Source organism: Chiloscyllium punctatum, chromosome 12 (genome assembly GCF_047496795.1).
Source record: "Chiloscyllium punctatum isolate Juve2018m chromosome 12, sChiPun1.3, whole genome shotgun sequence".
NCBI classification, from domain to species: Eukaryota; Metazoa; Chordata; class Chondrichthyes; order Orectolobiformes; family Hemiscylliidae; genus Chiloscyllium; species Chiloscyllium punctatum.
In genome coordinates this window covers 40687254-40715201 of record NC_092750.1, presented here as the reverse complement: position 1 = coordinate 40715201, position 27948 = coordinate 40687254, and the positions used below count along the sequence as shown (strand labels likewise).

Below are 27948 nucleotides of genomic sequence, written 5' to 3'. Positions count from 1 at the left end.
ATCATGAACACAGTTATGAAACCAGACATCGACTCACATAGTACATTAGCTGCACAATGAATAAACAGAAACCATTTCTGCTCAGGGGTTTAGTGTGGCATAGACTAGGTTGAGAGAGCGCTATCAATTATGCATTACATCTGGGGGAAAAACCAGGTCACAGTGCTCCTACTTTGCTGCTTTGCTATTAAGGAAAGGAATTTTTTTTTAACATCTTTCTTGATTGATGCAGCAATGGATACAAATGTACTGATGCTGTTCATGATATCTGCAACTTGGAAAATTGCATAAAAATTCAGGGTCATACTTGTCCTCAGACATAGACAATGAAATGTGTGAACTGAAAGCAGTTGGTGCTGGCCCAAGGCTGCCAACTCTGTTCAGACTGTGTGGTGAAATGAAGTCATCACTAGAACCATTCCATAGTTAACAAGGGACAAGGTATTCAGTTTCTGCGCACTGGCACAGCACAAGTCTTCTGCATTATTTTTCTTCTCCCTCTTTCTCCAGGAGCTGCAAGTTTCAGCCCACTTAATGGCTGGTCTTTCTCAAACACATTCCCCACCCAGCAGTTTTCCAAGCTGCACTCTGTATTGCCACAGGATTTGTGATCAAGCCTTTAACCAGATATTGTCCTGCAGCTCCCAAAAAGAACTTGCAAAAATGTTCCTGATTAGTTCCAGCAACCACTACAAGCAGAGGTAACAATAATCGCTCACTGGCAGTAGAAAACACCTAAACAGATGGTGCTTCTTCCTCGTTCCTGACTATTGTTGCCACGGATTAGAGGGGAAATTTTAGAATGACAAATGCAGTCGTTCCAAAGTTCAATTTGTCAAAATACATAGACATAACGTATAAGTTATTTTCTGCTTTCAGGAAGATCACTGTAAATTAGCAAACCCAACCAGGCATTTAGTACACTTTCGGCTCAGTTTGGGCAATGCAGATCACAACATGAAGCTTTGAAACCTAATGTCAGTTTCATGTCAAAGAATAGGGAATCTTGCATTGAATCTTCCTCCCCTGCGTATGTTTTTAAATCCCTTTCTGGGCAACTCTTATTCTGGTGATGGTTGATGTAATGTATTATTAAATTCATCCAGCATCCCTATTACGAATTCTCTACAAACCAATCAATGTTGCTGCATCTGGCACCTGGAGCTCAGAATTCTATTGAAGACTCATTGGAATTATACAGCTCTCAGATAGGGTAAATAATTATGGTTGCACCGTGAATCAATTAATAACACAATGTTAGAATTACCCATGGAATATACTGAGAATGGATATACTGAAGCATTTCAACTGGAGTCAGAAATTTGATGGGCATCATAAAATTTTACAGCACAGATGTAGGTCATTTAGCCATGCTTTCTGTGCCAATTCTTTCAAAGGACTGCTATTTAGTCCCTTTCCCTGTGCACTTTTAAACTTTTTCTTCCAAGTATTCATTGTAATAAAAGGCATCGTGTCTGTTTCTGGCAGGGTGATTTTCTTTAACGATCGTCTGCACATAAAAGCTCCCCTGACCACTCCCATCATTCCCTTGGTAATTTTCTTTTATTTCTACTCCTAGTTGTCAACTTAATCATACCCAGGCTTCTATTTGTCAACAATATTATTTGTTAAAATAATTATTTTAATATATTTCTAAAGTTATAACTTAAACATAATTTAAGATTGAAAAATTTGTATATATAGTTGCTGAGTTTTAGGTGAATGCACTGCAGTATTTTATTAGTACCTGTAAAATTACATAGAATCCCTACAATGAGGAAAGAATCCAATCAGCCCATCAAGTTCGCACCAACCCTCTGAAGAGCATCCTACCCAGATCCCCACCCTATCACTGCAACCCCATATTTACCATATTCAAACCACCTAACCTGCACATCTTTGAACTGTGGGAGGAAACTGGAGCAACTGGCAGAAACCCACGCAGACAAGGGGAGAACATGCAAACTCCACTCAGACTTGTTACCCAAGGCTAGATTAAACCCAGGTCCCTATCAGCAGTGAAGCAGTAGTGCTAACCACTGAGCCACCATGCTACCCCATTCTTAATGTTGTTTCATATTAAACATCATGGAATAAGTTCCAGAGTTCCTGTATCATTGCTTTTTATTTTCTGAATAAACATATCTTGATACAGAAATATATTCCATCCCAATCCTCCATATTTCCAACAACTTGCCCACCCACTTACCAGAGTGCTAGGGTCAATTCCTTCAGGATTCAAGCTGTCTTTCTTTTTGACCAAAATAGTGAGTGCTTCACCGCTTAAGTCCTTCCATCAGTTTTGGGCATGAGATTGATAATGGCTGTGCAGATGAGACCAGGGAGCTAAAATCTCCTACATGCAATGTTACAGAAGGTCAGATAGTAGGCTGTTTCAACTCCTCCTCATTCACACAATTTTTGATTGGGGTATACCACTGAACACTGAGGTGCAGTTTCTTCTCACTTTCTTTTGCATTGTAACTATTTTAACAGGATCCATCTGCTAAGTAAAACTATTCTTTGAAAAAAACTTGTCACATGCACAACTCTCAGAAACTTCCCAAAGCACTTCACAAGTATCAAATTACTCAGAAGCCTGGTGCTTGCTGTAGTAGACAAAGCATTGCGTATTGTGTTAATACATAAGCTGATAAAGATCACTATGCTAATACATGCAAAACTGGAGGATTCCCTGTTGTAAGGGCCTTTGGCTGTTAGGAATTTGCTATTTTCTCTGCAAACAGTGGTTTAAATTCCTCACTTGCAACAAATTTACTTACTGGCTCCTCAGCCTTATTAGTCACACCAAAGGGTACATTGGTAAAAGACAGGGAAGTATCTTTGAATGATGTTGTAAAGTTGTTGTTATTTGTTACAATTCCTTCCAACAGCAAATTGCTAAATTTCTGCATGCATAAAAATACTAAATTTCAGAAGAACACCGAAGCACTCAGGGGCTGTAATCAGCCAGCACACAATCACAAAGCTGACCCAATAAAACTGAACAATATGGTGCTATACAAAACAACCTGATTGGTAATTCTGATAGGTTTATGAATTTTGGTCCATGAATATTCAAGATCCCTTTGATTAGATTTGAATTACTATAGTCACAAGTACAGTGAAAAGCTAATAATTATTTTTAAAATTCATGCTAGTGTCCACTGGTTGAGTTACTCTCTTCTGGATATCGTACACTGAGAGAAGGTTAATTAGCAACATGGTGGTGAGAGATTCTTTGGAGAAGAGTGACTATAATATGGCAGAATTTTTCATTAAGGTGAAAAGTGACACGGGTAAATCTGAGACAAGGGTTCTGAACTTAAGGAAAGCTAACTTTGATGGTATAAGGCATGCATTGGCGAGGATAAACTGACCAAGGCTACTTAAAGAATTGATGGTGAATAGGCAATGGCAGACACTTAAAGAACACATGGATGAACTTCAACAATTGTACATCCCTGTCTGGAGCAAGAATAAAACCGGGAACATGGTTCAACCATGGCTAATAAGGGAAATCATGGATAATGTTAAAGCCAAAGAAGAGGCATATAAATTGGCCAGAAAAAGCAGCAAACTTAAGGACTGGAAGAAATTTAAAATTCAATAGAGGAGGACAAAGGGTTTAATTTGAAAAAGAAAAATAGAATATGAAAGTAAGATTGCGGAAAACATAATAACTGACTGCAAAAGGTTCTATAGATACGTGATGAGAAAAGGACTAATGAAGCCACATGTAGGTCCCTTGCAGTTAGAATCAGGTGAATTCAAAATGGACAAAAAAAATGGCAAAGAGTTGAACAAATACTTTGGATTTATCTTCATTAAGGAGGACACAAATAATCTTCAGGAAATGCTAAGGGATAAAGGGTCAGACATGAAGGAGGAACTGAAGGAAATCTCATTAGTGAGGAAATGGTATTGGGGAAATTGATGGGATTAAAACCTGATAAGTCTCCAGGGCCTGATGCTCCATATCCCAGAGTACTCAAGAAAGTTCCTGAGAAATAAGGGCATTGGTGATCACTTGCAGCATTCTGTGGATTCTGAAGGAGTTTCAATGAATTGGATGGTAGCTAATGTAATCCCACTTTTTGAAAAAGAATGAGGAGAGAAAAAAGTGAGGAATTATAGGCCAGTTAGCCTGACCTCGGTGATTGGGAAAATGCTGGAGTCAATTACTGAGGATGTAGTAACTGAGCATTTGGTAAATGGTGACAGAATTGGTTCAAGTCAGCATGGATTCACGAAAGAGAAATCATGCTTGATCAATCTTCAAACATTTTTGAAGGATGTGACCAGTAGAGTGGACAAGGGTGAATCGGTAGATATTGCGTTTCTAGACATTCAAAAGGCTTTCAGCAAGGTTCTACATAAGAGATTGATAAGGAAAATTAAAGCTTATGGTATCAGAGGTAATGTATTCGCATGGATAGAGAACTGGTTGGCAGACCGGAAGCAAAGAGTTCAAATAACTGGGTCATTTCCAAAGTGGTAGGCAGTGATGAGTGTGATGCTGCAGGGTTCAGTGTTAGGACTCCAGCTGTTCACAATATACAATAATAATTTGGATGAAGAAGTTGAATGCAATATCTCCAAATCTGCAAATGACACTAAGCTAGGTGGCAGTGTCTGCTGTGAAAAGGATACTAAGAGTGACTTGAACAGGCTGGCACAGTGGGCAAATACTTAGCAAATGCAATATAATGTAGGCTATGTGATTAACCTATTTTGGTCACAAAAACAGGAAAGCAGATTATTATCGAAATGGTGGCAGTTTAGGAAGAGGTGAGGTGCAATGAGATCTGGATGTCATGGTGGAACAGTCGCTGAAGGCTGGCATGCAGGTGCAGCAGGTGATGAGGAAAGCTAACAGCATGCTGGCCTTCAAAGTGAGAAGATTTGAGTTTAGGAGTAGGAATGTCTTGTGCAATTTTGCAGGGCTTTGGTGAGACCACACTTTCAATGTTGACTGCAGTTTTGGTCTCCTAGGCTGAGGAAGGATATTCTTACTATAGAGGGAGTCCAGACTGATTCCCAGGATGGCAGGACTGACATATGAAGAAAGACTGGATTGACTAGGCTTGTACTCACTGGAATTTAAAATGAGGGGGGAATCTCATAGAAACACATAAAATCTTGATGGGACTGGACAGGCTAGATATAGAAAAAATGTTCCTGATGTTGGGAACGTCCAGAATTAGGGTTCACAGTCTAAGAATAAGGGGTAAGCCATTCAGGACTGAGATGAGGAAGAATCTGAACCTGTGGAATACTCTATCTCAGAAATTTGTTGGGGCCAGTTCATTACAAACATTTAAGAGGGAGCTTGATATGGCCCCTGCGGCTCAAGGGGTCAAGGGATATGAGGAGAAAGTGGGAATAGGATCCTGAAATTGTATGATCAGCCATGATAATGTTGAATGGTGGTGCAAGATCTAAGGGCCACCTATTTTCTTGCACCTATTTTCTATGTTTCTAAACAGTCCTTAAGCTGAGCTGGTGAGACAGCAGTGCACATAATCATAGGTGTTAGAGAATAAAATAATTTACTAATTATAAAAAATGTAGGTGATATTTCAAATTCAACTATGTATTGGCTAACTAATACTTAATGTTAGTGTCTTTGGTTGCCTGGTAACTAACTACGCAGCAGCTTTATAAAAATGTCAAATTTACTGCCAGAGGCTTTAATTCTCCCACTGGGTTGAGATGAGTTGATAGGTTGTTTCATCTTTAGGAGTGATGAACACAATTTCATTGTACATTGGCTCATTTTGATAAAATGTTTACATGAAGAAATCAGGACAATACCAGACATTTTCCCTGTCAATAGGTTGGCAGGATGTAATTTGGCTTCGACAATTCCCCACACGGCTGATTTTAATACTATCCCCATTGTCAGTTTGGTGATGATGGGGAATTTAATGAGACAGATGGGGAGCTTGATTGTCTTCCTGCCTTAACTCTGATTAAGTCAATGCCACAAGGGCTATGGTTAGCCTTCCCATATCATCACTAATTAAGGTTTTTAATGGAGCAATTTTATTCAGCAGCAACTAGTTTTCACCCAATAGTGAGTGAGAGACCTGTCATGTTGGAAGCCTCAAAAACATACATTTGAAGGGATGCTTGCAGACCCTGGGGGAATCCCAGTTCAAAGACACTCAGCCCTTGATCGAGAAGCCAAGCATCAAGAAGGGAGACAGGCTGATTGTAAGCCATTCTCTAAATTGCTGCTGACCCGCCATGCCCACAACCCTCACCCTGAACACTCCATCCCAACATTACTCACTTTTGGTATCCAGTCATGATAGCATGGCTCAGATAGGTATTGTCCTGGTATCACTCCCAACATCATACTCCCCAGCAGCATTGCTAATCAAGAGAGCTGCTGACCCTTGATTGGCCAGCAGCATTTGATTAGCAGGACCTCCAACCCTGGGGTCTTGAGTGGAATTGAATCTTCCCTTTAAATAGGAGATGAGACACTCCAGATAGCTGGTTAGACCCCTGCTACCTCCCGCAATTAATGCTCAACATCTTTTCAATCTCAAAGATACAGCTGTATAGAAGAATCATCAGAATCCAGGGACTGTTGTGCAGAAAATAACTTAAAATTAAAAGGGACACACTCTTTGTGTATCTTTCATGAAGCCTAGGATCAATCTACAACTTATGTACCTGCCAAACCAAAAGCAACTGGACAATTTTCTCAAACAAAAATCAAATAAAAATGAAACAACTGTCTCCATCAAAAAAAATCCTTTGTTGAAATAATCCTTTTTTTTAAACAAAGGGTTAGCAATAAAGTCCAAAACAAAACAGAAATTGCTGGAAAAGCTCAGCAGGTTTGGCAGCATCTATGAAGAGAAATCAGAATTAACATTTCCAGTCCATTGACCCTTCCTCAGCAGTAAATTCTTTGCGTTGGAAGGTGTAACCTGAGCTGTTCAAGTTTTAGTCTTACTTTGTTTGGCCACAGTCCTCAATGTTCCACATCTTTAGTACTGTTAGTGTCATGCTTAAATAATCAGGAAAACATAATGGTTTGTAAGCAATGATTTGTAAGTAGACAGTGCTAAATGATCTCATAGGTAACTGATCAGGTCTAGCAGTTCTGCCACATCCAACTGTGAATGATGGTGGACAATTAAACCACCAAAAGGAGGACGCAGGTCTGCCTGATCTTCAATGAGGGAGGTCAGCTCATTACTGCAAAAGACAAGGCTATAGCATTTGTAACTATTTTCAACTAGAAGTGCCAAATTAATGCTCCTTTTCAGCCACCTTCTGCAGGCCCCAGCAATAGAGTTGTCAGTAGTTAGTCAATTTGATTCACTACTCATAATATCAAGAAAAGCTAAAAGCGCTGAGTGCTGGAAAGGCTAGGGCCCAACAACATTCCAGCAATTGGCCTATAGAGCTAGCCACATTCTAACTAAGCTGTTACGGAACTGCTACAACTCTCAGGTGCTGGCCTCAATTCAGTTCCGTTTCAATCATGGACAAAAGAGCTGAAATCAAGAGGTGAGGTGAGAATTACTACCCCTGATATCAATGCAGCAGTTGACAAAATATGGCAACAAGGAGTCCTAGCAAAACAGGAGTCAATGGGAGTCAAAGGAAAAACTCTCCACTAGTTGGAAGTTATACTTAGCACAAAGAAAGATGGTTGTGACTGTTGGAGATTTATCTGCTCTGCCAGGACATTGCTGTAGGAATTTCTCATGTAGCATCCCAGGCCCAACAAACTTCAGCTGCTTCAACAAATACATTTCCTCTTGAAAGCCAGGGTGGGAAATTTCACCGATGATTAGAGTTTTCAACATCATTCACTGCTCCTCAGTTGCTGAAACATTTCATCTCTAGACTTAGCAAGATCATGACCAGAAGTTCAAATGGACCAACCATATAAATATTGTGGCTAAAAGAGCAGCTCAGAATCCAGTGATATAACTCACCTCTTGCCTCCCCAACATCGAGATGACACAAATCAGGAGTGGGATTGAATACCTCACAGTTGCCTGTGATTGCAGCCTCAATAACATTAAAGAAGCTTAACACCATCTAGAACATAGCAGCCTACTTGAATGGCACCAAATCCATCAATATTCATTCCCTCCACCAACAGTACAAAATGAATCAGTATGCATCATATACACATTTGCTGTAGCAAGTCACTAAAACTTCTTTGACAACATCTTCTAAATATCTGACCTCTAATATTTAGAAGGACAGGTGTGAACATAGGAGGTATAGTTAGTAAGTTTGCACATGACAAATTGGAGGTGTAGGGGACAGCGAAGAAGGTTACCTCAGAGTATAATGGGATCTTGATCATTTGGGCCAATGAGCTGAGGAGTGGCATAGCTGGACTTCAAGGTGTTATAGAATGTTAAAAGGTCAAAAATGAAAATAATAATCAGTGCAGGAACTTTGACTCTCTTACCTAACTTGAAGAAGATTTTCAATGGGGAATCAGGCTGAATATAATGACTGCCTTTTTTTAAACAATAAAACAAAGCAAATTAAAATCACAGTGCAAAACAGTACAAAGAGGTTGTTTGGTACACAAGTCAGTGCTCTTGTTTTCTTCAAAAGTGATTGAGTTTAATCCTCCCACTTACTCTTTGTATCCGCTAGTTCAAGCTACTAATTTACTTTTTCAAAAAAATAAGGGTTCTGTCTCAATGACAGTTTATGGCAAAGATTTCCAGATCTAATCACCTACTGAGTAAGAAGCAACTCCTGTTTAATTATTTTTTGTAACTGTTTTACTTTTGTGTCCACTTCTTACTGCCCTGTCAAGTGGTTAAAAAAAAAATTACTATTCATCTGTATATAATTTTCAGGGACTCAGAGACCTATCTGTTTATCACCCTTAGCCTACTCAACAGTTGTGAAGAATGTCCAATTTCTTGAACCATTTATCGTAACTTAACCATGTCATTCTAACTGGCAAAATAGTTCAATACTAACTCAAATCTGAATGTATTGGGTCTGCTTGGGTAATGAGGTCCAGATCAAATACTAGCTATGCCTTGCATCTATACATTCAGCAGCAGGAATAATATTTGATTTTTGGCACACACAACATCACATAATAGCTACACTGACTATTAAAAAACACCAAGAATTAAAACTTCTATTGAAATTTACATGCCTATGTCACGCATGTTGCCAACAATGAGAACAGATTCTGAGGTCACTGTCATACAGGTGTACTTGGACAAACTGACTACTTCTCTCTATCCAAGTGGAAATGGTTTCATCTGTATTTAGTACTTCATTATAGCACATGGTCAAGATCAGAATTTGCCCATGTACATAAACTGCATGGCCATATTTCTTCAAAGTTGGAAATAGTTGTCTCAGCAACACTGAGGTATTTTAACTGCCAGCTTTTTAATAGCTGTATGTTTATTATAAAGTGAAGCAACATTGTGAATCATGATGCTTAAGACTTAATCAACCAGCTGATCTTTTCCTGCTTTTGTCTTTGTATGCTTTTGTATTTATAAGCCTTTGGTTTATTCTAATTAAATTCTTGAGAATAAATTATCACAATTTTTACTGCACGGTGACACATTTACATGCAGTGGAAGCAAAATTCTGGAGCTCTGTCATGATCAGGAAAACATTACACTGTGCAGAAGCTAATACCAAAACTCAAAAAATCGCAGCATTAATAGTCCAGCGGGTTTCTGCTGTCAGACTGAACTGTGTGTTCATGTACAATCTGCTTCTCTAGGCATGATGTGTACACTTGTCAATAGACAGACAGGGACAATTATTCAAAGTGAATGAACAGAAGACAGTGATCAACAGCACCCAGTGAAAACCCGTGACAGGCAGTCGATGAAGATAATTTATCCAGGCAGGCCAGTTTAACTACTGCACCGAGGAATAAAACATTAAGCATTCACCTTTGCTTCATAGTGGCATTGCAAATAAAATCATGAAAAGCAAATTCTTTAAATTTAGCGACCCAATATAATTCTAGCAGACCTTAAGATGGTTTATGCAACTATCAATTGGGGAACTATCTGATCCTTCATCTAAGGATTAACAGATATGCATCTTTAACCTTAATGCTTCTGCCATGAGAGTGAAAAGGCACTGATGAAAGCAAAGTGACGTGTGAAAAATATGTGGTTGCATTCTTACACAAATTAATGTTTTGTGACATGCTCTTATCTTTCTGTTGATAGATTTTTGATAGACAAGAAAATCAGGATCATTCAGGTCCTCAACATTCAAAAGTCAGGCAATAAGAACCACAAAGAAACTCGAATGCATGAAATATAATTTAGAGACCTTTAATGAGAACTTTAAATGAGAAATGTAATGACAACTTTGAATATTATGCACCAATGATATTTTCAACCAAAAACAGCAGCATTTCAAATTGCTCTGTAGAAAACACTAACAATCTACCTTGCGGTTTCTGAAACAATCCTCTCGTCTATATTACACACACAAATAAACATTTTGAGTCAAACACAAGCAAATCTGTCATCGATCTCTGAAATCAGTTACCCTTCCCCCCCTCCCGCTTTCCAGTTCTCTGCACCAACCAGGTTAAATTACGCTCTTATAAATCACTGTTAACCTTCACTAGGATTTCAGATTGCAACTTTGTGTGAAATCAATGGTCCTATATTTTTCATAACATAAGCTCTCATTTTATGCACTTCTGCAAGACCAGCGTAGCAATTAAACATGTAATCAAAATTGTACTTTTAATAAGATAATAAAAACATTCTATCTAACCAATGTTTTTGAGTAATAAATTCATCAGTTCATGATTACCTTGAAAATGTAAGTGTGCCATAGATCAATTCAACAAAGTTCTTCATACAATCGTAGCTAAATTAGAGACTACATTTAAGGATGTTTGCTTTCTAGAGATTGCTTAAGTTGTGTAGGCTTGAACCTGAGCTAAATGGCATTTGCACATTGTGTTTCAACATATGCAAAAAGTAACCAAGGAATAAAGAATAACCGACTTACCTGGAATTGGGATAATGGGAATGCTTTCATTAGGAACCACTCGTGGTGAACTGCTGTCCTCCACATAGAAGTGTGCTGTCTGAAAACATTTTCTGAAGAGAAAATAAACAATGTGCTTAATCTTTGGAAATCTATGTGCATGGACCAAAAGTTTTCAAAATTGTGGGTGCCTGTGAATAAATCACTGTCATACTGCCATCATTTAAATTTGTTCTTTATTGTTAATCATTGCAAAGTTTCTGATGGTCTTTGAAAAATGTCATCAAACAATTAAAATGACTGTGAACCTAAATTCTTACTCTTCCCTTGGAAAGGCATCAAAGGTAACATACTAACAGTTTTCAAACCAAACAGATTTACACTTCTATCATTTTTACTTAAAGTTTAAAAATAACATGACATTTCTCTGTCTATCATTTTGAGGCAATATGAAAGAATAATGCAAAACTGAATTACAGCTGCTAAGAAAGAGAAATCAATAGATATGCTCCAAATGGCCTGAGGAGCAGCCTGGGGCCCAACAAGGATGGAAATATCACATCACAAAGGGGGATTCAAGCAAAACAGTTTCTGTTAGTAAAAGATGTGTGGAATCAGAACCTCTCAGTATTTTACCTGTACTTGATGCAAAGTAACGAGCACAAATTGGTCATCATTGAGAAGGCACGGACAAGAAAATCACACAGAGCTGTGAACAGCCTTTGCATGGTGATGTTGACTGAAGCTGGACTCTAAAACTCCAGCGTCATTGCTCATCTGATTTAATGACTTTCCTTGGGCTGGAACTGAATATCAAATGAGCCTCCTAGTGCTCTTGTGACAGGAGGAGGGACTATTGTGTTCATCAGGGTCTTTTAACAAAAGGATTATTCTGCCGCAATGATGCCCTTAATAAACTGTTTTGGGAGCTCCAGCATGTACCCCAATGTTGTCAATTCTTGATTTGTGTAAATTTACTGATATAACCCAGAAAACAAGAAGTATCTTTAATGTTTTTCCAAAACACTGTTCTGTTATACATGGTGATCTCAGTGTATAATTACTGAGCAGCAATTACTGTCTGCTAATTAAGGCACTCAACATAACACAACTACAGCTAAAAGCTTTAATTATTTGTTGGTATCTTATCACAAAAAGTTAAAATACTTGATTTTCAATTTATACGGGAATAATGATAACAAATCCACAGATAATTAATTAGGCTGCAGTATTTTGAAGGACAGCACAAAACTCTTGAATAGATTCAATTTCTTAATTTTGTCCCTTACTGGTAATATCAGCGTTTATTGCCTATCCTTAAATGTTTTTTAGATGGCAGTGGTAAACCATTATCTTGATCCATTGTAGTCTGTGTAGTGGAACTATGCTGTAGTTGTGTTCAGTAGAAAGTTCCATGATTTTGACCCAGCAATGAAGAAGAAATTGTGATATTTCTAAGTCCAAATGGTGTGTAATTTGGATAGAAACTTGAAGGTAGTAATGTTTTTTTACACCTACGGCAGTTTTTTTGTAACTAATGCCATCTGCTAACCTTGTTGTTATGGAGGGAATTGGTCATATATTCTTAGAGATTATATAGCGTGGAACCAGACACTTCGGTCCAACTCATCCATGCCAACCAGATATCTTGAAATTAATCTAATCCCATCTGCCAGCATTTAACCCATATCCCTTTAAACCCGACCTATTCATGTACCCACCAGATGCCCTGTAAATGTTGCAACTGTACCAGCCTCTATTATCTCCTCTGGCAGCTCATTGCACACACACACCACCCTTTGCAAGAAAATGCTGCCCCTTAAATCTTTCCTTTCTCACCTTAAACCTATGCCTTCTTGTTGTGGACTCACCTATCCGGGGAAAAAGACCTTGGCTATTCACTGTATCTATGCCCCACATGTTTTTATAAATCTCTAAGGTCACCCCTCAGCCTCTGACACTCCGGGGAAAATGGTCCCAGCCTATTCAGCCTCTCTTTATAACTCAAACCTTCAAACCTGGCAACATCCTTGCCAATCTTTTTTGAACCCTTTCAAGTTGTCAACATCTTTCCTCTAGCAGGAGACCAGAATTGAATGCAGTATTTCAAAAGTGGCCTAACCAATGTCCTGTATAGCTGCAACATGACACCCCAACTCCTATACTCAATGCACTGACCAATAAAAGCAAGCATAGTAAATTCCTTCTTCACTACACTGTCTACCTGTGACTTCACTTTCAAGGAATTATGAACCTGTACCACATGGTCACTTCGTTCAACAATTCTCCAGGACCCTACCATTCATTGTATAAGCCCTGTCCTGATTTGCCTTACCAAAATGTGACACCTCTCATTTATCTAAATTAAACTCCAACTGCCACTCCTTGGCCCATTGGCCCATCTGATCAAGGTTACACTGTAGTCTGAGGTAACCTCCTTCACTGTCCATTATGTCACCAATTTTGGTGTCAACTGCAAGTTTCTAACCATACCTCCTACATTTACACCCAAATCATTTACATAAATGACAAAAGCAGTGTCCCTTAAACCGATCCTTGCACTGGTACACCACTGGTCACAGGGCTCAAGTCAAAATGCAAACCTCCACCACCACCCTCTGTCTCCTGCCTTCAAGTGAATTTTGTATCCTTATGGCTAGCTCTCCCTTGGATTCCATTTAATCTAACCTTGCTAACCAATCTACGATGTGGAACTTCATCAAATGCCTTGCTGAAGTCCATAAAGACAATGTCCACTGCTCTGCCTTCATCAATCTTCTATATCACTTCTTCAAAAAACTCATTCAAGTTAGTTAGACAGAATTTCCAATGCACAAAGCCATGTTGACTATCCCTAATCAGTCCTTGTCTTTCCAAATACGTGAAAATTCTGTCGCTCAGAATCCCCTTCAACTTACCCACCACTGACATCAGGCTCACTGGTCTATAGTTCCCTGGCTTTTCCTTACCATCTTAAATAAAGGCACCACACTGGCCAACCTCCAGTCTTCTAGCACCTCACCTGTATCTATCCATCATACAAATATCTCATCAAGGAGTGAATCACTTCCCTCACAGTTCTGGGATATACCTAATCAGGTGCCAGGGATTTATCCACCTTTATGCATTTTAAGACGCCCAACACCTCCTCTGTGATATGGACATTTTTCAAGCTATCACTATTTATTTCTCAAGGTTTTGCAGCTTTTATGTCCTTCTCCATAGTGAATACTGACAGAAAATACTCATTTAATATCTCACCCATCTCCTGTGATTCACACATACACAGCCTTGTTGATCTTTAAGGGATGCTATTCTCTCGCCAGTTACTCTTTTTTCCTTAATGTATTTATAGAATCCCTTTAGCAAATAGGGTTAAGGAGAATTCAAACTCTCTCATGTCACCTTTTTGGCCTCCTGATTTCCCTTTTGAGTATTCTTCTACTGCCCATATACCCCTCTAGGGATTCAGTCGATCCCAGATGTCTACACACATATTATATATATATATATATATACCTCCTTCTTTTTCTTGACCAGAGCTTTAATTTTAGTAGTCATCCATTCTACACCTACCAGCCTTGGCCTTATCACTGGTGCGAGTGCAAACCTTCTAGTCACACCTCCTTTATGCACATTCAAATCATCTACACAGTGGCACGGTGGCACAGTGGTTAGCACTGCTGCCCCACAGGGTCACAGACCAGGGTTCAATTCCCGCCTCAGGCAACTGTCTGTGCGGAGTTTGCGCATTCTCCCTGTGTCTATGTGGGTTTCCTCCGGGTGCTCCGGTTTCGTCCCACAGTCCAAAAATGTGCAGGTTAGGTGAATTGACCATGCTAAATTGCCCGTAGTGTTAGATGTAGGGGAATAGGTCTAGGTGGGTTGCTCTTCGGAGGGTCGGTGTGGACTTGTTGGGCCGAAGGACATGTTTCTACACTGTAAGTAATCTAATCTAACCTATATCAATGACAAAAAGCAGTGGCCACTACACTGATCCTTGTGGTGCACTGCTAACAGGAACATACTGCCTCTGGACTCTCATTGTCTCATTTTTAAAGCTGTCACCTCCGCCCCCTCCCCCAACTTTCCAACTGCTCTTTTACCTGCAAACAGTCTCTCCCAATCAACTTTTGAAAGTTCTTGCCTAATACTATCAAAATTGGCTTTACTCCAACTTGGAACTTTAACTACTGGATCAAGTCTATCCTTTTTCCAGAATTATTTTAAAATTCATAGAATTATGATTACTGGCCCCAAAGTGCTCGCCAAGTGACACCGCAGTCACTTGCCCTACATTATTTCCCAAGAGAAGGTCAAGTTTTGCTCCTTCCTTAGTAGGTACATTCACATACTGAATAAGAACATTTTCTTGTAACCACCTAACAAATTTCTCTCCATCCAAACCCTTAACACTATGGCAGTCTATTTGGGATGGGGGGGAGCGAGTGTGAGGGAATGTGTGCTACAGTACAATCCCAATAAGTGATCATCCCTTTCTTATTTCTCTGTTCCATTTAAATAACATCACTGGATGTACTTCCTGGAATATCCTTCCTAAGTGCATTATCTCATAACCAAAAATGTCACTCTTTCTCTTCTCTTGCACTCTTTCTATCCTTCCTATAGCATCTATACCTTGGAACATTAAGCTGCCAGTCCTTCTCTTCCCTGAGCCATGTTTCGGTACTAGCTATGCTATCCCAGTCCCATGTTTCCAACCTTGTTCTGAGTTCATTTACCTTAACTGTCAGACATCTTGCATTGATATACATGCAGTTTAATTTGTTCGTCCTACTTTGTTCTCTGCCTTGCACAAGCCTGCCCTGACTATTTGACTTGTTCCTCTTCCCAACTATACCAGCCTCAGACTTACCTTTATTCTTATGGAGATAGCCACAGGAGACTCCTTTCCTTTTCTACCTTTCCTAGAGGCAATCCAGCTACCGGTCTGTATCTGCGGTTTTTCAACCCTTCTGAAACTGCCATCCATCACACCCTCTGGTTCCTGTAGATTCCTCATTGTTGCTAACTGCCAATCCAAACAATTCATGTGATCCAATAGGATTCACAACTAAACACACTTGCTGCAGGCATAATTACCAGGAACTTTGAAATCTTCCCTAACCTCTCACATCCAACATGCAGAACACTACTAAAGGCCATCACTGCAATCCAGAAACGAGCACAGTCTTACTGCTCTAAAATCACTGTTCTGGGATAACTTAACACCTATGGTTTATATTAAAAGAATTCAAGAGACAGATCTCAGTAAAACATATTTTAAAAATCCTCACCCTACACATTACTGTAGAATTACAAAAAAAAGATTAAAATTTATAAGTCTTAAAAATAAACACTTGGCTGATCAGGCTTAGAGGTTGCCAGTTTGAAAGTTGCTGTTGAAGCAGTCTTGGTGAATTGTTGCAGTTAATCTCAGATGATACATATTGCAGCAATGCTACATGTGTGGGTGAATTGTATGGTGGAAAGTGTGCCAGTCAAGTGGGCGACTTCATCTTGCATGTTGTTGAACATCTTGAGTGTTGTTGGAAGTGCATTTTGTCAGACAAGTGCAAAGTATTCATATCTTTCATAATTCCTTGTAGATGTTGATGTTACACACCGTAGAATTCCCAGCCACTGACTCACTAAAGCAGCCACAACATTTATGTGGCGGCACAGCTAAACCCCTGGTCAGCTGTGATTCCAGATGATTCACTGAAAATAATGCTGCTGAACGTCAAAGGCAGATGGTTAAATTCTCTCCTGGTGCCTGGCACCTATGTGGGTGAATCATACATGCCAATTATGAGCCTATCTGAACTTGTATAAATCTTGCCTTTCTATAGGGCAAGGCTGCTTTATTTACCTGCCGAATTGTGGATGGTGCTGAACTGTGTTTGGTCAGTACCTAGCATTTCCACACCTGACCGTATGTTGGTTGGAAGAACATTGTTTAAGCAGCTGATTATGGTCGTACCTGAGATACAATCCTGAGGAACTTCTCAAACAATTATTGCTGGTCATTCAGCATAGGCTGATGGCATGGTAACCGGCCATATTGGATTTTTCTTGCAATATTTAACTTAATTCTTGAAAAAAGCAAACCTAACATTTTATTTAATTGAAGAAAGTTTTTGAATGATCAACTTTTATGGGGGAGTATCTAATTTATTGTTGCAATTTTATCGTATTTATAGATATGAGTTTCTAAGACTTTTAGGAACTGGTAGTGGCTGTTAATGCAAAAAAATGCCACTAATAAAACTAAATTAGCAAGTATCTGTCAGAGTACATTCAAGATAATTACATTTCAAATACAGAAACATTGTGTTCAGTTCTGGTCACCTCATTATAGGAAGGACATGGAAGCTTTAGAGGGGGTGCAGAGGAGATTTACCAGGATGCTGCCTGTCTTATGAAGAAAGGCTGTGGGAACTAGGGCTTTTCTCATTGGACCAAAGAAGGATGAGAGGTGAGTTGATAGAAATATACAAGATGATGAGAAGCAAAGATACAGTGGATGGCCAGAGACTTTTTCCCAGGGCGGAAATAGCTATCACGAGTGGGCATAATTTTAACATGATTGGAGGAAGGTTCAGGGGAGATTTCAGAGCGAGGTTCCTTACACAGGGAGTGGTGGGTGCGTGGAATGCACTGCCAGTGGTCGTGGTAGAGTCAGATACATTAGGGACATTTAAGGACTCTTGGACAGGCACATGGAAGATAGTACACAAAGGGTATGTGGGTTATTCTGATCTTAGAGTAGGATAAAAGGTCGGCCCAACATAGAGGGCCGATGGGCCCGTACTGTGCTGTACTGTTCAATGTTCTAGAAACAGGTAGAATTGGTTCATCTTAGTTTTCAGCCAGTGAAGTGATCCCAGACAGTGGAGGTTCACAACAAGATCTATTTAAAATAATTAGCAAAAGAAAGTCCTCAGAATCTAAGGCTTCAATTTTAATTCAACCAGCTTACCATGAATTGGAAAACACAGGGAGAACAAACCTGTGATTGGAGAGCAGATGATCCTCATCATTTCCTCCGTTCTAGTTATGGAGGTGATTTTCCAGGCAATTTGGGGTGAAATCACCCAAATCTATGTGCATTTTGAGTGCCACATTCCACAACATTATGGTTCATTGAAACCCCACTCTCAATATCCTGGAGATTATCACTGACGAGAAGGTATTTAAGAAGTCTTTATAACTGGGTGCTGAAGCTGTTAGCAAAGATGTTGTAACAGGGTACATGGATAGGTTTACAGTAATCAGGCATTTGTTAAGCGAAATTGTGTTCAACTAATTTATTGGAGTTCTTTGAAGAAGTAACTTGTGTTGTGGATAAAGGGGAACCAGGAGATGCATTGTATGTAGATTTCCAGAAGGCATTTGATAAGGTGCCACCTAAGATTTTACTACGGAAAATAAAACTCAGCGTAGGGGGTAATGTATTGGCATGCATACAAGATTAGTTTGCTAACAGAAAACAGACAGTAGGAATAAGTGGCTCTTTTTCAGACTGCCAGGATGTTGTGAGTGGTGTGCCACAGGGGTCAGTGCTGAGGCCTCAACTCTTCACAATGTATGTCAATGACTTGGATGAAAGAAACAAAAGTATGGTATCTTCATTTACTATTGTCACAAAGAAAGGAGGAAAGTGAGTTGTTAAGTGGGCATAAGGAGCCTACAAATGGATATTGATAGATTAAGTGAGTGGGCAAAGATTTTGCAAGTGAAGTACAATGTGGCAAAATGTGAAATTGTCCACTTTAACAGAAAATAAAGAAGTATATTATCTATATGGTGAGAGGTTGCAGAACACGGGGGTGCAGAGAGATCTAGGTATCCTAGTGCATGAAACACAGATGGTCAGTATGCAGGTACAGCAAATGATGGAAAGTTAATGGAATATTATGATTTATGGTGAGAGGTGAGTTGATAGAAATGTACAAGATGATGAGAACACAAAATTAAGAAGGTTACGCTTCAGTGACATGGGGTATTGGTGAGATCGCATTTGCAGTACTGTGTACGGTATTGGTCACGATACTAATGGAAGGATTTTAATACATTGGAAGGAGTTCAGAGAATGTTTACTGGACTAATATCTGAAATGAGTGAGTTGCCTTATGAGGAGAGACTAGGCCTGTATCCTCCAGAGTTTAGAAGAGTCAGAGGTGACTTAATTGAAAGATATAGGATACAGAGGGGACTTGACTAGGTAGATGTGAAAAGGATATTTCATCTTGTGGAAGAATCTAGAGCCAGAGGTTATTGTTTAAAAATAAGGGGGACCCATTTAAAGCAGAAATAAGGAAACATTTGAGAGGGTTGACAGTTTTTGGAATTCTCCTCAAAAGACAACAGATGCAGAATCTTTAAATATTTTTAAAACAGAGGTAGACAGATAGACTGTTGAATATCAAGAGAATGTAGAGTTGAGATTAAAAGCAGATCAGCCATGAACTTAATGAATAATGGAAAAAGCATGAAGGGCCGAGTGGCCTACTCATGTTCCTTGTTCATATGTTCATTTGCTGAACTGGCCCAACCATATAAATACTGTAGCTACAAGAGCAGGTCAGAGTCAAGGAATTCCACGGCGAGTAACCACCTGCTGTCTTCCAAATATCTATCCACCATATACAAATGCACAAGTCAGGGGTTTGTTGGATATTTATCTGAATGAGTCTAGTTCCAACAAAACTCAACACTCTCAACATCATTCAAAATGAAGTAACCTACTTGATTGGTACCCTAATCATCACTTTCAAAAGTACTCCCTTTACCACAAATGCACAGTGACAGCAGTGTGTAATATATATGAGGCACTTCAGCAAGTCAAAACAAGGCTGCTCACAGCTCCTTGAAGTGCCAAAATCTGTGACTTGTATCTCTCTGAAGGACAAGGACAGCAGATGCATAGGAAAACCATCAAGTTCCCCTTCAAGCCACATACCATCCTGATTTGGAATGATATCGCTTTCCCTTCACTGTTGCTGTTAAAAATCTTGGAACTTCCTTAAGAGCATAGTGGGTGCACTGCACCTCAAAACCACAAGTTAAAATTGGTCACTTGACATCACCATACCAAGGACAAGGGGTGCAACAAATGCTGGCTGAGATACTGAGGCCTACACCCCTTGAATGAATTAAAAATGCACACTACTTCTTATGTATAATGTTATTTCTGTATTTTATTGGGTGAAGGATGATGAGCATCAGGAAAAGCAGCCTCAACAACCAAGATTATCATTATCTGGGACTTAAAGAAAACTGCAGGTGAATGGAATACTCATAGATGGCCTTACTGAGCTTATGAGATAAAATGTTTCCTACAATATGAGACTATAGTTCATCAGCTAAGCCATTGCTGAATTATATTGCCTCCTGCACAGGGTCTGCTACTTGAAAGATCAAGGCATCATGTTTTACCAGAGAGTGTCAAAGTTACCCATGACCCTGAACTGTTTTGCCTCAGGCTTCTACAAGGGCAGCTTAGAGGACATCAATTAGCCACATCAAGCATTCACCAAAGGTGTGCCTGACAGACTCAACCATATCATCTTCTCAAAGTACACCAACTGCAAGAAAGCAAGAGTTCAAGGATTTGCAACTGTGGCTGGCTTCCCTCACGCTTAAGGTATAATATGCTGCACTCATATAGCTTCCACGATACTGGAGCTTTGAGATTTTTTGACAGAACCATGCACAACTAACCACCAATTTCTGAGTCTGTTGTCACAACTGCTTCATCCTACAATGCTTATCCATCCCCTACAATTTTATGCTAAAGGACAGCAGCTTGGGACAAGAGATCCCTTCACAACAACAGCATGACAGAGCAGTGAAAGTAAACTGAGCAACAGAAAAAATCATAGATCACACTGATATCTCCAATTATTCTGTTGTGTGAGGCCTGTTTACTTCAATGCTTAATCTTCTTGTTTACTATGTACATGTTACTTTAAAACAGGAGAACTTCTGAGTAGCCCACACAGTATCTTATATGTTGCTACATATGCATGCATACTTTAATGGGAACATGACAAAATATCCCATTGGCTTACTGAGGCAAAGGTTCAGCTGCCAAAAATTAATCTGATGGCATCCTATAATAAGATCTAGACAAAGGAGATTGGAGCACTGAGGGGCTTGGCAGATGAAAAAGACTGTTAATAGATGTAACTGAGAGAAATAGAGAATGCAGAGCTCTATTCACTCTTGTTACTCTAGTGAACTCATTGAACCTCTTCTAACATCAAGTGCAGACCCTAAGTGTGATGCATCAGATCTGGCCATCTTTGTCCAGGCCTGGAGTACCTCATGCTTTGGCTCCCTATTCCAACACCGGGCTAAATGACTTTGCTTCTCTCCCTAGGACCCCAGTGAAGCCTCAAATCAACTGCTTGCTCATTTTCTCAACTGTTTTCTGTTCTCTGTTTCTCTTCAGCAGATTTAACCTAGGACTCAGAGGGCAATGCATTCTACATTGAAGTTAATTGTCATTTTTAATGGGCCTCCAGCTGAACTCAAGGAAATGGTGCGAACAAAGTGGTTTGCAATCCTGCTGTGTCAGCAAATCAGATGGGAAACTGAAACATTAGTTTGTAGTGAATCTTTGAAGTTATATTTGATAGTGCATAGTTCATCTAATGAATCTTCAAGCCTTATCTGCATGTCAGGAATGTAATGAATATGTGCACTTGCATCAAATTCAAGCATATATGCAACTGCAATAAATTCAAGAATCCCACCTAAGTTCTCTTGAATGGCTGCTACTATTTTAAAGAAATACCTTTCAATCTGTTTGTTAACCATGTATAAGTGTTACTTTAAAACAGCAGAACTTTAATGTCCTTAATGTATTGGTTAATGTTATTCCTGATGAAGAGCTTATGCCTGAAACGTCAACTCTCCTGCTCCTCGGATGCTGCCAGACCTGCTGTGCTTTTCCAGTGCCACACTTTTTGACTCCTCATTTAACATCAGTAAAGCAAATCATTTTTTTGCCATCATAAAGCTGTTTGTGGAACATTAATCTGTGAAAATTAACTTTTAGATCTTCTCATTACTACAGAGACTATGTGTCAAATTATAAATTGACTATAAAGTATTTTGGGATTGATGCACAGAGGCAGCAGTGTGCACCATGTGCAAGATACACTGCAGTAAATCACCAAAGCTCCCTTGACAGTACCTTCCAGGCTCACAACCTCCATTAATTTGAAGGACTAGGGGAGTACATGTAAGGGTACACCACCAATATTCCTTCAAAGCTGTATAGCCAATTTTGAGCAAATATGAAGCATATTTTCTAACCATTTAACCATGGAGACACTCAAATAAACTAACAATTAATTTTTAGCAATTCATAAGATACCAGGCTTTTCAAGAGCTTTAGGGATTCTTACTAAGAGGACTCAAAATCTACATGAAACCTTTGAATGTCAGAAAGACTGCAGAATTCATAGACTTTGACTTGTCTATTCTGTAAAAGGATCTCAGTAGTAGAGAGAGCCATCACAAGGGAGACAAGTAACAATGGAGAAACAAAACTTAACCTGCAAAGCATACCAGTGCAATGCAACACGAACAGTTTGTAGAGAAATTTAATGAGTGCCATAATAACTTATATTTAAATTGTAAGCTACTCATTATTTTAAAAAAATCTGTTATCTCTATAAATGTTAGAAGAAGATTGGTTCATTTGACTACTTGATGCAGTCCCTGTGTTCTATGACAGTGTCTTTTAACCAAGAATTATTTTGTGAAAAGAGGGAACTTGACTGAAAGGTGAAGATACTGATGCATATTAGTTTTGCTTGATTACTTACTCAGAAAATTAAACAAACAAGGGAGGTTTTCATAACAAATCAGGCTGTACCAAAGTTATAGGTGAAGTAGAATTTAGCTGAAACCAAGAAAAGGAGAATTGCAAGAGATTATCTATGCCCTAGCAGTCTAGCCACAGATTATCAAGGAGCAAATATTGCAGTTATTAAAATAAATAAATGCCAGCAAACAAATATTCGCTACTATTAATTCAATAATCTTTTGGTGCCATGAAATGGCAAGCCATCTAACGCCTTCCATCACTCAAATATATTTTCTGAATTATTCACCCTTACTGCAAATTTACCAGAAATACATAAGAAATTAAGTCCAATATTCATAAGCTGCTAATATGATACAAAATAATGCATAGATAAAATTAATAGAATACAGTAAACCCACAGACAGTAGCCCTGCAGCTTTCCTAACGCGGAATGTCTAGTTTAATAAGCTTTTAACTGGAGTATTTATTCAAATGGGACTAATACTGTCTTGGGTCTCATCATAAAGTAGACGATGCAACTGCCACATATGGGGTAAAAGAAATTACTGATGCAAATCACCAATAAAGAAAGATACCTCTAGATATTTCAACTCGAGAAGGTAAATTCCAAATGTCTGCTTAATCCCTGGAGTGCTGTGTGTGAAATTGGAAACGCAACAATGAAACAAGCAAAAGCAAACTCTTCAACAATTAGATGAGAATTTTGATATGAAAAAGGCAATATAAGTCAACAGTATTAATCTTTCAGTTTTTGTGACATAGATAGACAGCAACAATAGTATGTAACTGCTTTTCTTGTGGCATACTTTCTTATCCTTTCTTGGAAATTGATGTAATCTTTATTTTGTTGTGTTAAAACATTTTGAGGAAAGTGAATATTCCAGCTGAGCTGAACAGCACATTATTAGGCATTATTTCAGACGCACACTTTTCAGGAATTTGACAAGACAATTTTGTCTTTGTAGTGGGAGATTTGAGGCAGGTTTTAATTCTGACAGGGTCAGAAGCTAACTGATTTAATAAGTCAACTTGAATGCTCCTATGCTGTAAACCAAGGAAGTTTGTTCAGCAGCATGTATGTTTATTTTCTATTTTTTAGTGAGCCATTAAAATAAAATATCTGTATGGGTGCATTATATTAATTGTGACTTGTAAACAACCATATGTAAGCAACCTGAAAAAAACTGTATTTTAGTACAATACCTTAGCATGTACTTGATTCTGAGTACAGTTATTATAATAAGAATTGAAATGACTGATCTTTGTGTGAAGCACTTTTATGATATACTTGCTGATGTTTATACTTTTATACTTTAAAGTTATTGTAATAAGAAGAAATAATCAAGCATAACTACTTCTGAAAGAAGAAGATGCCATCCTTGGCTAATAATCTTCACATTTATTTCTTAACCTATCTCTAAATCAAATCTTTTGGTCACTCATTGTTGTTCACAGGACCTTTCTGTGCAGACATTGACTGCTGTTTTCTCTACATTCCAACTGTGGCTAGACTAAGGTATTTAATTAGGCGAAAGTGAGGACTGCAGATGCTGGAGGTTAGAGTCAAGATTAGACAGGCGCTGGAAAAGCACAGCAGGTCAGGCAGCATCCGAGGAGCAAGAAAATTGATGTTTCAAGCAGGAGCCTTTGTCAGGAATGAGGCTGGCAGCCTCCAGGGTGGCGAGATAAATGGGAGGAGGGTAAGGCTGGGGAGAAGGTAACTAAGCATGCAATAGGTGGATGGAGATGGGGATGAAGGTAATAGATTGGAGAGGAGGTGGAGCAGATAGGTGTGGAGGAAGCTTGGCAGGTAGGACAGGTCATGAGGATGGTGCTGAGCTGGAATGTTGGAACTGGGGTAAGATGGAGGGAGGGGAAATGAGGAAACTGGTGAAGTTCACATTGATGCCCTGGGGTTGAAGTATTCCGAGGCAGAAAATGAGGCGTTCTTACTCCAGGCGTCGGGTGGTGACGGAGCGGTGATGGAGGAGGCCCAGAACCTGCATGTCCTCGGCAGAGTGGGAGGTGGAGTTGAAGTGTTCGGCCACAGGGCAGTGGGGTTGATTGGTGCGGGTGTCACGGCGATTTTCCCTAAAGTGCTCTTCCAGTCTCCCCAATGTAAATGAGACCGCATCAGGAGCAACGGATACAATAAATTACATTAGTGGAAGTGCAGGTGAAATTTTGATGGATGTGGAAGGTTCCTTTGGGGTCTTGGGTGGAGATGAGGGGGGAGGTGTGGGCGCAGATTTTGCAATTCCTGCGGTGGCAGGGGAAGGTATCAGGAGGGAAGGGTGGGTTGTTGGGGGGGCATGGACCTAGTCACGGAGGGAACGGTCTTTGTGGAAAGCGGACAGGGATGGTGGGGTCCATTTGTTGGTGGCGGAAATGTTGGTGGATGGTGTGGTTTATGTGGAGGTTGATGGATTGGAAGGGGAGGACTGGTTGGGGGGGTGGTTCTGTCCTTGTTGCGGTTGGAGGGGTGGGGTTTGAGGGCGGAGGTGCAGGACGTGGATGAGATGCGTTGGAGGGCATCTTTAACCATGTGGGAAGGGAAATTACGGTATTTAAAGAAGGATGTCAACTGGTGTGTGCTGTGGTGGAACCGGTGGAGCAGATACGGCGGAGGTAGAGGAATTGGGAATACTGTATAGCATTTTTGCAGGAGGTAGGGTGGGAAGATGTGTAACCCAGGTAGCTGCGTGAGTCAGTGTTGAGTTGGTCGTCGTTGATGGAGATGGAGAGGTTCAGGGAGGGGAGGGAGGTGTCAGAGATGGTCCAGGTGAATTTAAGGTTGGGGTGGAATGTGTTGGTGAAATTGATGAACTGCTCAACCTCCTCATGGGAGCATGAGGTGATGCTGATGCAGTCATCAATGTAGTGGAGGAAGAGGTGGGGAGTGTGCCGGTGTAACTACAGAAGATAGGCTGTTCTATGTAGCGAACAAAGAGACAGGCATAGCTGGGGCCCATGCGGGTGTTCCTTGGCTACCCCTTTCGTCTGGAGGAAGTGGGAGGATTCAAAGGAGAAATTGTTAAGGATGAGGACCAGTTCAGCCAAACGAATGAGAGTGTCAGTGGAAGGGTAAGGTATTTAATTGGCTGTAATGCACTTAGGAATGCCTGAGGTTGTGAATGGTGCTATACAGATGAAAACTCTTTTTTTTCCAATGCCTACTGTGACGTTCTCAAAGTTTCAAATAGCAAAATCTATTTCTTAAAGGTATACCTCTAAGCTAAAGTAAAACTAAAAGTGATGAGAACCAGCTATTTAATGTATTTTAAACAACTTGTCTGTAGCCTGAATCAGATGCAAAACAATTTATGAAGTTATATGAGAATGCTGGAGGTCATACACCAACACAGAATGGGTGTATCTGATGTTCTTTCACTCCAGTGAAATGACTGCAGAACAAATCTGATGTAATCAAATTAAAAATGTCCATGTTCCTTTCATTCCCTTCTAAAACTGCTCTCCAGATAAAAATGTCATGTTGAAACATTTCTGTCAAATTACAATACTCAAGAGTTTCTTGAGACAGATTATCCATTTTGTAATCTTTGAGATGGATAGTTTAAGTTTATATTTTTGTACTTCCAATCAGTTTGAAGAACATATAATTGCTACACTTGATAATTTGTCATGGGGCTAACTATGGTGTTATTCATATTTTTACTATGGACAATTACAAAGGAACCAATTTGGCATGATAACGTTTGGTTTGAAACAGAATTAGTGCTTTACAACCAAAAACTTCAAAACATCTAGAAAGCTTTTGAACCACTTAAACCAATTCACATAATGACTGGACAAAGGGAGTTTGGGAACTGCTAGCTTTTGAAAAATCAGGCTAAAATTGTTTGATCGTTCTTATATGCTTTGGAAAACAGATGGGAAATCTGTAAGTTATATGTACGGTTATACACAACTACTGGTGATACCAGTTTTGAAATTTATGAATTAGGTGATAAACTGGCATTTTTGTTTAAATAAAACTGTTCAAACATCTTTTGCATTTTTTGGTAACATGAGCTAATTTTCTATGAACCCTTAAGACTCATGAAGTACATCTATTGTTTGAATTCAAGTGAGCTGTTGAAAGCTTTTAAAATCCATTCTTAGAAACAGTAAGGACATGTCACTGCAGAAAAATAAATAACATCTCTCAGGGTTCCTCAAATCAGTTTTTGCTCATGGCAATGATATCTTCAACATACAGTATTAGTAAAACCGTTTGGAAGAACTCGAGTTGGTAAAAAGGACTTTTGTGTCTTTTTAATGAGCATCAGTTCTGAAGACCCAACAGACTCCACAAGACAAATTCAGCAGCAGGGGGCCTGTCACTATGGCAACTTCAATGAATCCTGAAATGCTCAAACTGCCATTTGGGAAATAGCTGCTTAGAAAGTTAGAGAGGAATAATGGCATTGCTGGAATTGACATATTTTCAGTACTTATAGTTGTACACTGTTATACCAATCATTCAAGCAAAGTAAGAACAACACATCACAAGCCTGATGAAACTTATGAAGCTGAGGCAGCAGAAAACGTTGGTAGCTAAACTGCCTGCTCCTAAACAGACGCTGATATCACGATGTGCATCTCAACCATGCTCGGTGATTTAAATGCAGGCAGTATGCCAACTTCACGCTTCCTGCACATCTGAATGATTGCTGTGTGCAACCAGTGCTAAGCACTCTGTTCATTAGGTGTACACATCAACAGGAGATCCAAAATCAGAACTTTCTCAAAGTTCTCAAAGCTAGCCTATGCCTCTTAAAGGGGTGGTGTGCTCTGACTGGAGCTGCAGTTGTCATTGTGCAGGGAGTGAATCCAAACTGATAAGTGGCAAAAAGAGTGGTAATAATGTAAAACTTGCTATCACAGGGAGCTGTTGAAGTGAACAGTCTAGATGTATTTAAGGGAAGGCCAGTCAAGCATATAAAGGAGAAACAGAATGGGATTGCAGCAAGTTTAAACAAAACAACCAATAAATGTCTTCCCATTAGTTAAATTCATAAAGAGTATGAGGTATAGATTTAAGATTTTGGGCAAGAGATGCACAGGAATGTAAGGAAGGACATTTTATGATTGGGTGGCAGAAC

At 39.5% G+C, this 27948-nt stretch overlaps 1 protein-coding gene across 2 annotated transcripts in view; it reads right to left on the bottom strand.

Moving 5' to 3' along the window:
• LOC140483808 (receptor-type tyrosine-protein phosphatase gamma-like) overlaps nt 1–27948 on the bottom strand; it is a 706675-nt gene that overhangs the window by 68058 nt on the left and 610669 nt on the right. For both annotated transcript variants that reach the window (XM_072582431.1, XM_072582432.1), the window contains one exon: nt 11020–11111. In XM_072582431.1, the coding sequence (XP_072438532.1) occupies nt 11020–11111 (92 nt within the window). The remainder of the gene's footprint in view (nt 1–11019; nt 11112–27948) is intronic.